The 16,363-nt window shown below is 46.8% G+C and overlaps 1 protein-coding gene across 1 annotated transcript in view; it reads left to right on the forward strand.

Moving 5' to 3' along the window:
- The window catches only part of CELSR1 (cadherin EGF LAG seven-pass G-type receptor 1), a 153,915-nt gene that overhangs the window by 55,365 nt on the left and 82,187 nt on the right, over positions 1-16,363 (forward strand). Inside the window, exon 2 of the mRNA XM_029078689.1 lies at positions 4,275-4,913. Coding sequence (XP_028934522.1) covers positions 4,275-4,913 — 639 coding nt within the window. The remainder of the gene's footprint in view (positions 1-4,274; positions 4,914-16,363) is intronic.

Consider the following 16,363-nt stretch of genomic DNA (forward strand, 5'->3'; position numbering starts at 1 on the left):
AAGGGAGCCAGGTGTCACATTCCCTCACAGCTACTCCAAGTGACCAGAGTCATGTTATACTGGTCATATTACTCCACTTGCCCAGGTCTTCCCTGCTGATACTCGCTGATCTAACTGCGGTCAGATAAGAATGACCTGCTCTTTTGGCCTGAGGGTAAGATAGGGAACCAGCATGGCTTAGTGGATAGAGCTGGGGCCTGGGCATCAGAAGGACCTGGATTCTAATCCCAGCTCTGCCACCTGTCTGCTGTGTGATCTTGGGCAAGTGACTCTTCTGTGCCTCAGTTCCCTCATCTGGAAAATGGGGATTAAGACTGTGAACCCTATGTGGGACAGGGACCCATTTATTTTGTATCTACCCCAGCATTTAGTGTAGTGCGTGGCACAGTAAGCGCTTAATACCACAATTATTATATTATTATTTTAGAGGTAGATCAGTTCTGGGTAGCATGAAATTTTGCCTCAATTTCCATCCCTCTCCCTTCATTTTCCGTATACTTCCCTCTAGACTGTAAGCTCGTTGCGGTCAGGGAATGCGCCTACCAACTCTGTTATACTGTACTCTCCCAAGTGCTTAGTACAGTGCTCTGCACATAGTAAGCATTCAATAAATTCCATTGATTGATCAATTATTAGCAATAACTTCCACCCTAAGGAGCCAGCCGTCACATTCCCTCACATCTATTCAAGTTGACCGGAGTCATGTTATCTTATTACCCAACTTGCACACGTCTTCCTTGCTGATACTCGATGTGACCGGCTCTTTTAGCTGCGGGGGTAGGATTGAGGTAGATCAGTTTTGAGGGGCACTGGAGTGAACTTTGCCTCAGTTTCCATCCCTGTCCCTTCACATCCCCTACACATGTCCCTCTAGACTGTAAGCTCGTTGTGGGCAGGGAACCTATCTACCAACTTTGTTGTATTGTACTCTCCCAAGTGCTTAGTTCAGTGATTTTCACACAGTAAGTGCTCAAAAGCTACTATTGATGGTGATGATACTCTCGAACATCCACTGTTCATCACTTCTCCCCTGGGCTGTAGGTTTTCTTCCACCCTTTCAAGCTGCTCAAGGCAGCTAATCGTGGCCATCTTCTAAATGGGCCATGGAGAGCTTAACGCTTAGTACAGTGCTCTGCACACAGTAAGTGCTCAGTAAATACAATTGAATGAATGGAGAGTTTCATTAACGTCATAGACAGGATCAATACTCAACGTAGCATGATGATGCCATGGACACCCTTTTGTGGCTCTCTGTATCTGGCTGAATTTGCCCAAGCCCAGAGCTTTTTATTTTTCAATGGCACTTGCTAATTGCTTACTCTGTAGCAGGCACTGTTTTAAGTACTAGAGTAGATACAGATTGTCAGGTTGGACACGGTCCATATCCTCCATGGGGCTCAGAGTCTTAATCCCCATTTTCACAGACGAGAGAACTGAGGCACGGAGAAGTGAAGTGACCTGTCCAAGGTCACACAACAGACAGGTGTCAGAGCCAGAACTGGAAGTCCAGTCCTCTGACTCCCAGGCCTGGGCACCTGGGACTCACTGCTAAACGCATTTCTCTGGGGGACCATGGTTCACCCCCTTCAGACTTACCCAGATGATCACACTCCCTTCTCAGGTCTGTGGGAGGTTGGCCACCGGGTCTGAGCCGAGCCAACGAGGGGGGCCGGGTGCTTTAAATGCCCATCGTGGACATAAAGGCAGCTGCCCAGACGGGGGACCAGCCAGCCGAAAACCAGGCTATCCACTCTAAAACTGGACCATCGGCCATCCTGGCTCCGGGCGGAGGTGGCTTTGATAATGGGTCTGCTTGGCTGGCTGGCACCAGAGTGTTCGAGCCAGCCCCGGCCATCACATAGCCACCCCGCCGCCTGGAATCCAAAATTTGGGTGAGTAGGGAACGTGTCTACCAAACCTGTTGAACTCTACTCTCCCAAGCACTTAGTGCAGCGAAGTAAGCATTCAATATATATGATTGATTGATTCATCCAAGGGAAATGATTTAAACTCTTCCTTTTCCTTGTGAGTTTGGCCAGTGAAATGGAGCTCTTTCCGGAGATTGTTTGGAACTTGACCTCTGTTGGGATTTGCAGTTTTCCCTTAGTATTTAAAAAATCTATTTAGTCTTGGTCCCTGAGACCTTTCAGAATATTTTAGTAAGGCTGCAAACACACAGACACAAAACCTTTCAGTCACCTTTAGTTGGTAAAATATTTTAACGGACATTCATTTTGTAATTGAACAAATTGTAATTGACCGTAATTGAGAAGCAGTGTGGCTCAGTGGAAAGAGCAGGGCTTTGGAGTCAGAGGTCATGAGTTTGAAACGCAGCTCGGCCACTTGTCAGCTGTGTGACTGTGGGCAAGTCACTTCACTTCTCTGTGCCTCAGTCCCCTCATCTGTAAAATGGGATTAAGACTGTGAGCCCCACGTGGGACAACCTGATTCCCCTGTGTCTACCCCAGCGCTTAGAACGGTGCTCTGCACATAGTAAGCGCTTAACAAATACCAACATTATTAATTCACACATTTGTCTTGCTTAGATAGTTTTTTCTTTCCAACGCCTTCAGATCTTTTCCTGGCATACTTGGATCCGTTTGCTCTGGACCCAAAGCTAGCTTTTTGTTGGGTGTGGGTCTCCACGGAGACTCAATAATAATATTGATTATAGTATTAAGTGCTTACTAGGTGTCAAGCACTGTTCTAAGCGCTGGGGTGGACACAAAGTAATCAGGTTGGACACAGTCCCCGTGCCACCTGGAGCTCAAGGTCTTCATCCCCATTTGACAGAGGAGGTAACTGAGGTGCAGAGAAGTGAAGTGACTTGCCCAAAGTCACACAGTAGAAAAGTGGCGGAGCCGGGATTAGAACTCAGGTTCTCCATCCGACTCCCAGGCCCAGGTACTATCCACCAGACCACACTGCTTTTCATCTTTTGCCAGAAGGGTTGTTCTACCAGCCACGATGCTGTTGCTCATTAGGAGATGATATCGCTTATGATAAGGCGTGGGATGCCAGGGTTCGCATCCACGAGGGCTTGGGGGTCTATAACAGATGTAGGGTGGGCCAGGGCGGTGTCTTGGAGAAAGAAAAGCCCATTGTCTGGGCTCCGTTGAACCGGAAGAGCGAGCGTTCTAAGTTCGGTTACAGAATGCCCCAAAGTCAGGACCAAGCAGCCCATCAAAACGTTAATTGCAGTAAGAACAAGGATGAATAATTGATGGGTACGGCTGTTCACTCTCTAGAATTATGTTGACGTAAGGTCGCGGGATCGGACTGTCTCATGGGATAATTAACGGGGAGCTAAAGAAAGCGGTGTGAACCTGTTGTTTAGGGCAGTAGAGTTGAGCTGTTGCATTTAGCAGTTCCAGTCTTCCTAAACACAAAAACCACATGACGGAGCCATTCCTATATGATTTACATATCTAAAATCGATTGATTCATTGATAAAAAGGACTTTCCCCAGTAACATGGCCATCTGAGGGGCTGTTGAGGCCAAGGAAGACTGAGAAATTGATTTTTTTTTTCCCATGGTATTTGTTAAGCACTTACTGTATGCTAGGCACTGTGTTAAGGGCCGAAATAGGTTCAAATTAATCAGGTTGGGCACAGTCTGGGTGGTACGTGGGGCTCTCGGTCTTAATTCCCATTTTGTTGATGAGGGAACCGAGGCCTAGAGAAGTGAAGTGACTTATCCAAGGTCACCCAGCAGACAAGTGGCAGATCTGGGTTTAGAACCCAGGTCCTTTTGATTCCCAGGTCCAGACTGTATCCATTAGGTCTTTCAGTTTCATGTAAATGCAGTCCTGGAGGTAGAGGGATGGACCAGGTGGCCTGGCGGATTCCCCTTCCAGCCCTTTCTGCTGTGGGTCTGGGAGGGGCCGCAGGATCCCGACTGGATTCCCTACTCAGCCCCGGATGGAGTCCAGGGTCCCGAATGGGCCGGCCTCTGCTCCTCCGCGTGGGTGGCACAGTTGATAGAGCCCAGGCCTGTGAGTCAGAAGGTCATGGGTTCTAATCCCAACTCTGCCACATGTCTGCTGTGTGACCTTGTTCTCTGTTCCTTCATCTGTAAAATGGGGTTTTGAGACTGTGAGTCCTAAATGGGACAGGGGTTGTGTCCAACCTGATTTACCTGTATCCACCCCAGTGCTTAGTACAGTGCCCGGCACATAGTAAGCACTGAACAAATACCACAATTATTATTATTATTATTATAATTATCATATCTAGCCAGACCTCACCGGTCCTTTGTCCGTTTTCCTTCGTAGATGGTCTTCACAGCGTCACCGCGCTCTGCACCCTCCGCGTGACCATCATCACAGATGAGATGTTGACCAACAGCATCACGGTGCGCCTGGAGAACATGTCTCAGGAAAGGTTCCTCTCGCCGCTCCTCTCCCTCTTCGTGGAAGGGGTGGCCACGGTGCTGTCCACCCCCAAGGACGGGATCTTCGTCTTCAACATCCAGAACGACACGGACGTCAGCGCCAACGTCCTGAACGTGACCTTCTCGGCCCTGCTGCCCGGCGGGCCCCGCGACCGCTTCTTCCCGTCCGAGGATCTCCAGGAGCAGATCTACCTGAACCGGACGCTGCTGACCACCATCTCTGCCCAGCGGGTCCTCCCGTTCGACGACAACATCTGCCTGCGGGAGCCCTGCGAGAACTACATGAAGTGCGTCTCGGTCCTCAAGTTCGACAGCTCGGCCCCCTTCATCAGTTCCGACACGGTCCTCTTCCGCCCCATCCACCCCATCAACGGGCTGAGGTGCCGGTGCCCGCCGGGCTTCACCGGCGATTACTGCGAGACCGAGATCAACCTGTGCTACTCCAGCCCCTGCGGCCGCAACGGGCTCTGCCGCAGCCGAGAAGGGGGCTACACGTGCGAGTGCCACGAGGACTTCACGGGTGAGCAAATCAGACTAATGATAATTACGCTGATCGGTAGGCGCTGACGACGGGCCGGGCACGGTACTAAGCGCTGGGGTGGATACGAGCGAGTTGGGTTGGATGCAGTCCCTGTCTCTCGTGGGGCTCACGGTCTCAGTCCCCATTGTACAGATGAGGTAACGGAGGCCCGGAGAAGTGAAGTGACTTGCCCAAGGTCACTCCGCAGGCAGGTGGCGGAGCCGGGATGAGAACCTTCTGACTCCCCGGCCTGGGCTGTATGCACTGTGTCATGCTGCTTCGGGGGACGATGGGCGAGACTCGGTTTTAGTCGAAGCGTTTCTGTGTCAGGCCAAAGTAAACGACCTCTTTTTGCACACACCCCCCCCCCAAGATAAAAATAGCAGTAGTGAAAGTTATTTCCCCTGTTCTCTGTCTGGAATTTATTTTAACGACAGTCTCCCCATCTGAAGACTGCCAGCTCCTCGAGGGCAGCGATCATGGCTACCGACTCTATTGTATCGGACTCTCTCAAATGCTTATTCCAGTGCTCTGCACACAGTAAGTGCTCAATAAATACCATTGACTGATAGATAGTATTATTGAGGGCCAACAGGGTGCCCTGCACTGGACTGAGTGCATGTGAAAGAATGACAGAAGCGGGGCGAAAATCTTCTGGCCGTTAATCGATCCATCTGTCAATCGTATTTATCGAGCACTTACAGTGTAATTAGTTGAAACAATTAGCTGCTTATCCCAACTGTAAAAATACAATTTTTACTAGAGAAGTCACGTGTTTTAGCATTTTATTGCTTAGGCTACAACTCCAAACAATGGAAATAAATGAAATTATGCAGATTTCTCCTAGATATCTTCATGAACACAAGATCTGGATTCGTAGTTTAATTTTTTGAGTATATATTTTCAAATAGTTCTATCCAGAAGCAGCATGGCCTAGTGGAAAGTGCCTGAGAGTCAGAGGACCTGGGTTCTAATCCCTTCTTTGCCAGCTGCTTACTCTGAGAGCTTGGGCAAGTCACTTAGCCTCAGTTTTCTTAAATGTAAAATGGGGATTGAGTCCCTGTTCTCCCTCTTACTCAAGACTGTGAGTCCCCATTCAGAACAGGGGACTATATCTGACCTAATTAATCTATACCTACCCTAGCGCTTAGAACAGTGTTTGCCACATGGTAGGCGGTTAACCAATCCAAGTCATGAGACATCAAACCCTTCGTGTCTTGAAAGGCCGGGTTCTAATCCCGGCTCCACCGCTTGCCTGCTGTGTGACCCTGGGCAAGTCACTTTACTTCTCCGGGCCTCAGTTACCTCATCTTCAATGTCCCACCCTTTGGCTTTGCATTAATCCATCATCTTTAGTGACTCTGGCGCTAGAATTGACAATTGCAAGGTTGTTTAATTTACAGTCCAGCTGGGGAGACAGACCCAAGGTAACTTCAGATAAAAGGAAAGAGAGAATGGAAAAATGGATGTGTGAATGATTAAGTGCTTAGAGTATGTAAATCTATACATACGGAAATGCTTGTGTGGGCACAGGGGGTAACAGAGTTTTGTCCCCCTCGGCAGAGAAGTGTGCATTTCCATTTATGCTCATTTCCGCCTGCTTAGTGAATGAAATCACGGTTTGTTGCAGAATCAGGCTTTGGAGCTGCCGTGGCGGTTACCGATCTGTTCTGTTACAACAGATCTGTGGATTAAGCCGGTCTGCATCCTTGTTTAGCAATCAACACATTAGGTGGAAGTTGAAATAATGGTGAGAGGCTCTTATATTCTGCCCAGCAGAGATGGAATTCAAAGTATTAGCAATCATTTCTAAAGCAGGAAGAGACAGGGAGAGAGGGAGAGAAAGAAAAAAATCAGGAACTGGGAATACAATGAAGGGTAAGTGATCAGGGGAAGTGTAATTATCCCAGGAAAGTGTAATTATCCCAGGATCCTTGCTCATTTTCTAGGATTTTTTTCACCTAGACTGAACTCGGAGTCAGTGAATTTGTTATGTTGCCTGCATTGTGTTTGAAGCAGAGAAAACAAGTTTTTAAAATTCAGTGTGTTTTTTTTAAAGAATGAGTAGTTTGGTTTCCCAGGCCAGTAGCTGAAGTGAGTGGTCTGGTTTAATACTCCTTGGGGGAACAGGCCACACAATCAGTCAAATAAGCGGTATTTATTTAGCGCTTACTGAGTGTAGAGCACTGTACTAAGCGTTTGAGAGAGTACAAGCCACACGATCATTCAGTCAGTATTTATTGATCACTTTCTGTGCACTGTACTAAGAGCTCGGGAGAGTATAATACAATAGAGAGAAAACAAGTTTTTGAAAATATTTTTTGAAGAATGAATAATTTGGCTCCTCAGGCCAGTAGCTGAAGTGAATGGTCTGGCTTCCTGCTCCTTGGGGGAATGAGGCACACGATCAGTCAAATCAGCGGTATTTATTGAGTGCTTACTGGGTGCAGAGCACTGTACTAAGCGCTCGGGAGAGTATACTACAGTAGATTTGGTAGGTAACATCCCCGTCCACAGGGTGTTTGTCAACACACACTTTTCTTTAGGTCTTTTTGTTCCTAACAGGTTATCACACTGAATACTCATTCATTCATTCACTCACTCATTCATTCAATTTCATTTATTAAGCGCTTACTAAGTGCAGAGCACTGTACTAAGCACTTGAAAAGTACAGTTCAGCAACAAATAGAGACAATCCCTATCCAACAACGGGCTCACAGTCTACCTCTCCTCCACGGTTGGCACCAGGGGGACAGAGCAGGCGAGGGACACCTTCTTCTGCATCTCTGTGGTGATCAGCTGTGTGACTTTGGGCAAGTCACTTCACTTCTCTGTGCCTCAGCTTCCTCATCTGTAAAATGGGGATTAAGACTGTGAGCCCCACGTGGGACAACCTGATTACGCTGTATCTACCCCAGTGATTAGAACAGTGCTTGGCACATAGTAAGTGCTTAACAAATATCATCATCATCATCATCTACCACAGCACTTAGAACAGTGCCTGGCACATAGTGCTTAACACATACTGTTTAAAAAAGCAGCAATCTTTCACCGTCTCAATGAAAGATTGACTTTCTCTCCTCCCTCTTCCTCCCCTCTCTTTTCTTTCTCCTTCATCCATTTTACCCTTTCGCTGTGGGCAGGGAATGTGTTGGTTATATTGTTCTACTGTTCTCTCCCAAGCACTCACTACAATGCACTGCACACAGTAAGCGCTCAATAAATACCATTGACTGACTCGACTTGCCCATTCCCAAGAAGGAACGGCAGACAAATGGTCACAGCTGCCCTTGTTAATTGAAGGAAACTTAGAATTGGAGAAGCAGCGTGGCCTGATGGAACGAACACGGGCCTGGGGAGTCCGGGGACCTGGGTTCTAATGCTGGCTCTGCCAGTTGCTTGCTGTACGACCTTGGGCAAGTCACTTCACGTCTCTGGGCCTCAGTTTCCTCAACTGTAAAATGGAGATTAAATACTTTGACTCCCTCCTACTTTGACTGTGAGCCCCATAAGGAAAAAGGACTGTGTCTAACCTACTAACTTGGACCTACCTCAGCAGGATTTGATGCCTCGTAAACACTTAACAAATACTATATGAAACAAAATAGAATAGACTGGAGCAAACAGCACTACCCAAAAGCCCTCTTACTAGTCACTTCTCAAAATGATCCATTTATTTCCCTGAGAGAAAATTATGCCCCCCAAAATTGCTTTTTCCATCACCCCTTATTTTTGGCTTTGAAGCTGCTCCTCATTCTGGGGTAATTGTTGGTCATTTGTATGCGATGAAAGTGACTCTCATCAGTAGTTTTTGGTTACTTGCTCCTCCGGGTAAACTGAGCTTAAGGGCAGATCCTGTAGTTTTGAAATGAGAATGCTTCCTAATTGGCCTTTGGAATGGCTTTACTTCCTGGGCTCTGAAGAGTGGAGGGAGAAGGAGACCTGATATGACTCAGTTGAAGGAAGGATGTAATTTAATTTCAGGGAAAAAAAATTTCAGAAAAAAAGAGTCAAATGAATTGGATGCTAGAAATTGAATGCTAGCAGCGTGGCCTAGGGAGTCAGAAGGACCTGGGTTCTAATCCAGGCTCTGCCACTTGCCTGCTGGGTGACCTCGGGCAAGTCACTTCACCTCTCTCTGCCTCAGTTACCTCATCTCTAAAATGGGAGTTAATAATAATTGTGGTATTTGTTAAGCGCTTACTCTGTACCAAGCACTGTATTAAACCCTGGAGTGGATTCAAGCAAATCGGGTTGGATATGGTCCCTCTCCCAGGTGGGGTTCACAGCCTCAGTCCTCATTTTACAGATGAGGTAACTGAGGCCAGAGGCCCAGAGAAGTAAAGTAAAGGCTGAGCCCTGCGTGGGACATGGACTCTGTCCAACCTGATTAGTTTGTATCTAACCCAGCGTTTCGTACATTGCCTGACACATAGTAAGTGCTTAACAAATACCATAAATTAAAAAAAAAAAACCAGGAATAGCAGGAAGTTCCAGTAATACACTGGAGATGTCTTCACTGGCCCCAGTGCAACCAAAGGAAGTTTCTGCAGGTGATTGTAAGACCTTTTCCAGTGTTAAAGCTGGAAGGTTTTCCAGTCTCTGGCTTTCCGGGTGCTCCTCAGACTTAGCCGAGTCATTCTGGCCTCTCGAGTGCTCTTCAGACAGACCATTCCCAAATGAAGCAAGTCTCTCTGAATGCCCATATGCTGCTCAGACACACCATTCCCAAGCTTAGCTGAATCACTCCGGCCTCCTCAGACCCGCCATTCCTGAATTTAGCCAGGTCACTCTGGTCTTGCACGTGCGCCTCAGACAAGCCATTCCCAAACTTAGCCGAGCCTCTCCGGCCGGCTTCCGGTGTGCTCCTCAGACACACCATTCCCTAACTTAGCCAAGTGCCTCTGAACAATTTTTGTATCACCACTGCAGCAGTGCAGGTGGGAAAGGAGGAGGGCCCCAAGGATTCATTATAAAACAACACAGATCAAGGTAAAATCTTGAGCCCCTTCACCCCGAGGTGTTGTTGGAGCTGCACAGCCTGTGATGTTTCAGAAATAAAACCCCAAGCAGATAATTCCCTTGATTTCCCCCCCAAATTGGGCTGATTTTGTATCATTTAGTCTTGCGTCCACGTGGTGAAAATTCTTGACTCCAGCTGTTTTGTTGGAAGGGTTTTGTTTCCTTTAGAATTTGGTTTTCTGAGAAGGATTTGACGTGTTGGACTCTAAGCATAATTCATAATTCAGCAGCAGAAACGAATTGTTGAAGTTGTTGAAGCCCTAGTAGTTTTAGAACATAAGCCGAAATCCAAAATCTCCTTGATGAAGAAATGTGCATGGTTCATGTTGTTTTTCTGCCAGGGAAAGAATTAAAACGTAGGAAAGATCACATCAAAGAGTCACCCAGAGTCAGGTTTTTAATTAGAGGGTTATTAAAGCCATAAAAATGAAACCACACTGATTTCGTATTCAGTGCCTAATCTTGATGGGATAGAAACAGATCCCGGTCATGTCTGTCTGTGCCTCTCCTCCCCCTCCTTTTTATCAACAATCGTATTAATTGAGCCCTTATAATATGCAGACCATTGAATTAAGCACATGGGAGAGGACAGTAGAACAGTATTAGCGGACATATCCCCGGCCCCCAAAGAGCTTATAGTCTAGATGGGAAGACAGACCTTAATACAAATAAATAAGTCATTCGTAGTATATAAGTTCAGCATATGTACAGAAGCGCTGTGGGTTTGGGGTTCGGACGAATAGCAAATGTCCAAAAGTCACAGATCCAATGGCACAGATGACGCGGAAGTGAGAGCGAGCTGGGGAAAAGAGGGCTGGATCGGATATGGACGTAAGTGCTTAGTACAGTGCTTTGCACACAGTAAGCGTTCAATAAATATGACTGAATGAATATGGACATAAGTGCTGTGGGGTTGAGGGAGGGGTGAATAAATTGATTTTAGATGTAACTTGCACTGACGTTATTAGTGGATGATTTCATTTCATTTGGTGGGACCGGGGGGGATTTGCAACAAGTCAAGTCGCCCTTAGTTTTCAGCACCCACTTCAATCAATCATTCAGTCAATGGTATTTATTGAGCGTTTCCTGTGTGCAGAGCACTGTACTAAGCGCATGGGAGAGTACTATGCAACAGAGTTGATATGTGCCCTGCCTGCAGATGATCACGCTGTCCACCTTCAAAACGTTATCGAAGGTACATCTCCTCCAAGAGGCCTTCCCTGACTTAAGCCCTCATTTCCTTTTCTCCCACTCCCTTTTACGTCGCCCTGACTCGCTCCCTTTATTCACCGCCCCCAACCCCACAGCACTTATGTCCATATCTGTCATGTATTTATTTCTAATAACGTCTGTCGTCCTCTCTAGACTGTATGATCATTTTTTTTAAGGTATTTGTCAAGTACTTACTGTATGTCAGGTGCTGTACTAAGCACTGGGGTAAATACCAGCTAACCTAGTGGGACACAGTCCCTGTCCCACAGGAGGCTCCCAGTCTTAATCCCCATTTTACAGATGAGGGAAGTGAGGCACAGAGAAGTGAAGTGCCCTGCCCACTCTGGGCAGGGAACATGTCCACCGACTCTGTTGTATTGTCCTCTCCCAAGTGCTTTGTCCAGTGATCTGCGCCCAGTAAACGCCTAATAAACACGATCGATTGATTGAGGAGACCCTCTAATCCCAGCTCCGCCACTTGTCCGCCCTGTGACGTGGGGCGAGTCACTCCATTTCTCTGTGCCTCAGTTCCCTCATCTGGAAAATGGGGTGAAGACTGTGAGCCCCATGTGGGACTGATTACCTTGTTTCTACCCCAGTGCTTAGAACTGAGCCTGGCATCTAGCAAGGGCTTAACAAATACCATAAAAAATAATTAAAACAGCAGTTGTGTATATCTGAGTTTGGACCTGTAAATACCCCAACTAATTCCTGTCATGGAAAAGGTATCAGACTCCTGCCTTAAAAATAATTCTAGTGTTCCATAATCATGTTAAAATACCAATTGCTGCCATAGACATTGATTTGAGGTTATGAAGGCCCCTGGCTCTCTTTCTTCCTCACCTCCTCATTGAGAAAGCCTATACACTTTGCACTTCACTCTCAATCAGTTTGTCAGTGGTATTTTTTGAGCACTTTCTTTGTGCAGAGCACTGTACTAAGTGCTTGGGAGAGTCCAGTACAACCAAGCTGGGAGACCCGTTCCCTGTCCATAAGGAGCTTCCAGTCCAGAGGGTGAGAAAAGTTTTTCTTAGAAGAAACACTGACGGTTCATGGCAGTTTAGAAAGTTGTGTATTTGTGGTCAAATTGAATGTAATACTCTCTTCAAATGTAGGGTTAATGATAGCTTAAAAGAGGAAAAAACACACGTATGCTATAATTAAAATCTTAACCAAGGCAGAAACACCGTGATCTCTTAAGAAAGTTTACTACTTATCAGATCCCCCGGGCTTTCTCGAAGGGTTTTTTTCTGCCCCCCAGCATTGACAACCTCTTCAAGTTTTCCGGTGTTTTGGCTTCTCCCCTCTCCAAATTCAAACGGTTGCCAGTGCAGGCGTCTTTTCTTTCATGTATTATTGGTGGAACCATTTCCCGGTGGTGCTTCTAGCCAAAGGAATAGAGTCAGAGGGATAGTGGGAAAGTCCAGAGGTAACCCGAACCCCGCCACCGTCCTCTCCGGCGGAGCCCAGCCTTTTTTCCAAATCACTAGGAGGAAGACCAGATTTGGATGTCTTGAGTTTCACCCCCCACTCTCTTCCCCATTGGTGGGGGTCCAGTTGAGCACTGAAGTAATTATAATAATAATGATAATTATGGTACTTGTTAGGCACATACTATGTGCCAGGCATTACTTTAAGCACTGGAGACAAGAGATAAGTTAATCAGGTTGGACACAGTCCCTGCCCCACGTGGGGCTCACACTCTTAATCACCATTTTACAGAGGAGTAACTGAGGCCCAGAGGAATGAAGTGACTTGCCCAAGGTCACATAACAGACATAAGGCAGAGCTAGGGTTAGAACTCAGGTCCTTCTGACTCCCAGGGCCAGGTTTTTTACAGAAAGGTGGCGAAGGAGACATAGGGGGGCTTGGATGTTAAGACCCCCCCCAAGGAATCCAAAGCTGTCAGTAGAAAGCTCTTTCTCATTAATGGTGGAAGGTCTTTCTGTTTTCTCAATCGATCAATCAATTAATGATATTTATTGAGTGCTTACCATGTGCAGAGTGTACGATGTGCTTGGAGAGTTGAGTATAATGGAGTTGGTAGACACATTCCCTGCCCTTCAATTAATCAGTGGTAACAATAATAATTATGGTATTTGTTAAGCGCTTACTATGTGCCTGGCATTGTACTAGGTGCCAGGTTAGATACAAGGTAATTGGGTTTTACACCATCCCTGTCCCACTAGGGCTCACAGTCTTAATCCCCATTTTCCAGATGAGGGAATTGAGGCACAGAGGAGTAAAGTGACTTGCCCAAGGTCACACAGCAGACAAAAATGATGGATCTGGGATTAGGTCCTTCTGACTGCCAGGCCTGAGCTTGATCCACTAAGCCATGGTGGTATTTATTAGTGTTTACTATGTGCAGAGCACGGTACTAAATGCTTGGGAAAGTACAGTAGTCACTTAACTTCTCTGTGCCTCAGTTCCCTCATCTGTAAAATGGGGATTAAGACTGTGAGCCTCACGTGGGACAACCTGATGACCCTGTATCTACCCCAGCGCTTAGAACAGTGCTCTGCACATAGTAAGCGCTTAACAAATACTAACATTATCATTATTATTATTACAATCTGATGGAGTTGGAAGATGCGGTCCCTGCCACAAGGAGCTTACAGTCCCCAGGTATAGTCAGACAATAAATTACAACTAGGGGAAATAGCCGAGAATATGAATATGGACATTTTTGTTTGTTTTAATGGTATTTGTTGAATGCTTCCTATGGGCCAGGCATTGTACTTAGCACTGGGGTAGATACAAGGTAATAAAATAAATAAATAAATGAAATAATAGTATTTGTTAAGCACTTACTATGTGCCAAGCACTGTTCTAAGCACGGGGGTAGAAACAAGGTAATCAGGTTGTCCCACGTGGGGCTCACAGTCTTAGTCCCCATTTTACAGATGAGGAAACTGAGGCACAGAGAAGTGAAGTGACTTGCCCAAAGTCCCACGGCTGACAAGTGGCAGAGCCAGGATTCAAACCCAGGATTCTCTGACTCCCAAACCCAGGCTCTTTGGACACAATCCCTGTCCCACATGGAGCTCTCAGTCTAAACCCCCATTTTACAGAGGAGGTAACCGAGACCCAGAGAAGTGAAGTGACTCACTCAAGGGCACACACAGCAGATGAGTGGTGGAGCTGGGATTAGAACTCGGGTCCCCCGACTCCCAGGCCTGGGCTCTATCCACTCGGCCACGCCGCTCCAGTGGCAAGGGAGGGCGTTGAGCTTCTGATGAGGCGGAGTGCAGCGGAATTACAGATTACACATTCCTCACGGTCTTGGGACGACAGGGCCCTGTCACCACACTCTAGTTTGACCAGACAAAGCTCTCCTTGGCCGGCCTCACGATGAATGGAGCCTGCCTTTCATCACTGGCCTCCAACTCAATTCAGACAGGAGATGGCAAATTAATAAGATTTATCAGATCGGGAGGAGGAGAGACAAGCAGGGGCATGAAATGGTCCAGCCCCAAGCACTTAGTAAAGTGCTCTGCCCACAGCAAACGCTCAATAAATGCCACCGATCGATGGGAAGGGGGCAGCCATCTTAGTCTCGACCGCATCGACGGCCGTGGTAATGTCTGAATGGAGAGAGGAGTCACTTGGCTTTTCTGGGCCTCAGTGACCTCATCTGTAAAATGGGGATTGAGATTGTAAAATGGAGATTGAGATTGTGTGCCCCATGTGGGACAGGGACTGTGTCCAACTGGATTAGCTTGGATCTACCCCTAGGCTAATTAACAGTAGTAAGCACTTAACAAATACCTTTTTTAAAAAAAAAGTTTTTGTCCTGTGGAAAAAATTCCATAATGGCATCCTAGGCAGTCTGATTTTTAAAGTCTTCACTAGTGAGATGACACCAATGGGAAGTACTGCAATAATAATAATAATGAATAATTCTAGTACTTGTTAAGCACTTTCTATGTGCCAAGCACTGTTCTAAGTGCTGGGGTAGATACAAGTTAATCGGGTTGGACACGGTCCCTGTCCCACATGGGGCTCACACTCTTAATCCTCATTTTATGTAACTGAGGCCCGGAGAAGTTAAGTGACTCGTCCAAGGTCACACGACAGACAAATGGTGGACTGTAAGCTCATAGTGGGCAGGGAACGTATCTACCAACACTTTTATACTGTTGTATTGCACTCTTCCAAGCTCTTAGTGGTGTTCTGCACACAGTAGGCACTCAGTAAATACCATCGATTGACTGATTGATTGCCAGGCATTGGCCTGAATCTCTGTCTGCCCATTGGGAATGGGATTTGCCAGGAAACAGCTGTCTGGTTGCCAAACCTCATTGCAACCTCACATGCTGATTATGCCAAGAGCAAAGGCAAAATCTTGCCCAGTCCCAGAAAAGCCAGCAGTTCTTTGGGGAAAATGTATTTAGAGCCCAGCCCAGCGCTTACCCATAGTCATCCATCAGTGGTATTTATTGAGTGCTCACTGTGTGTAGAGCACTGTACTGAGCGCCGGGGAGAGGCCAGGCCAACAGGAAGCACGCAACAAATGCCACCGTAATCATCGGAATGGAGGAGCACCACCATCCGTTTTCCACCAAGTCAAGGGAAACCTGTCTGCACGCGGAGCTCTGGGTTTTGTATATCTCGTGAGTTGACATTTTCTCTGGGCCCTCGCAGGAGTTCGGCGGAGACTACAGGCCCCGCTTTGATTCATGGGGAAACCGAGGATTACCGTCTGGAATTCCTCCAGACCTCACAAGGGGTAGCCGTTTGGTGCCTTCACGTGGAAGCAGGAAGAGTCCGTAGGAGTAATTGAGCAATCAGCCAGTGCTTAGAACAGGGCCTAGCACTTAGAACAGTGCTTGGCATATAATAATGATAATAATGATGGTATTTGTTAGCACTTACTATGTACCAAGCACTGTTCTAAGCACTGGAGCACTGTTCTAAACGCTGGATAGTAAGTGCTTAACACATACCATCATTATTTTTATTAGTATTTATTGAGCTCTTTTGTGCAGATTCAGGGATTGCCGAGAGGGAGAGATGGAAGACAGGCTGAGCTCTGCAAAATGTATTCTTTATGGAGAATTAACTTCCCTTTTGAGAGGATTACATTTATTCTTAGGTATTCACTCACAGAGTATTGAGCTCCCCTCTAAGGGAGGAATACGCTTGTATGCGTCATTCGCACCTGGTAAAGCACGTAACTGGTCCATGAACGCTTCTCACTTGGGAGGAATTCA

This window comes from Ornithorhynchus anatinus, chromosome 14 (assembly GCF_004115215.2).
Source record: "Ornithorhynchus anatinus isolate Pmale09 chromosome 14, mOrnAna1.pri.v4, whole genome shotgun sequence".
Classification (NCBI taxonomy): Eukaryota; Metazoa; Chordata; class Mammalia; order Monotremata; family Ornithorhynchidae; genus Ornithorhynchus; species Ornithorhynchus anatinus.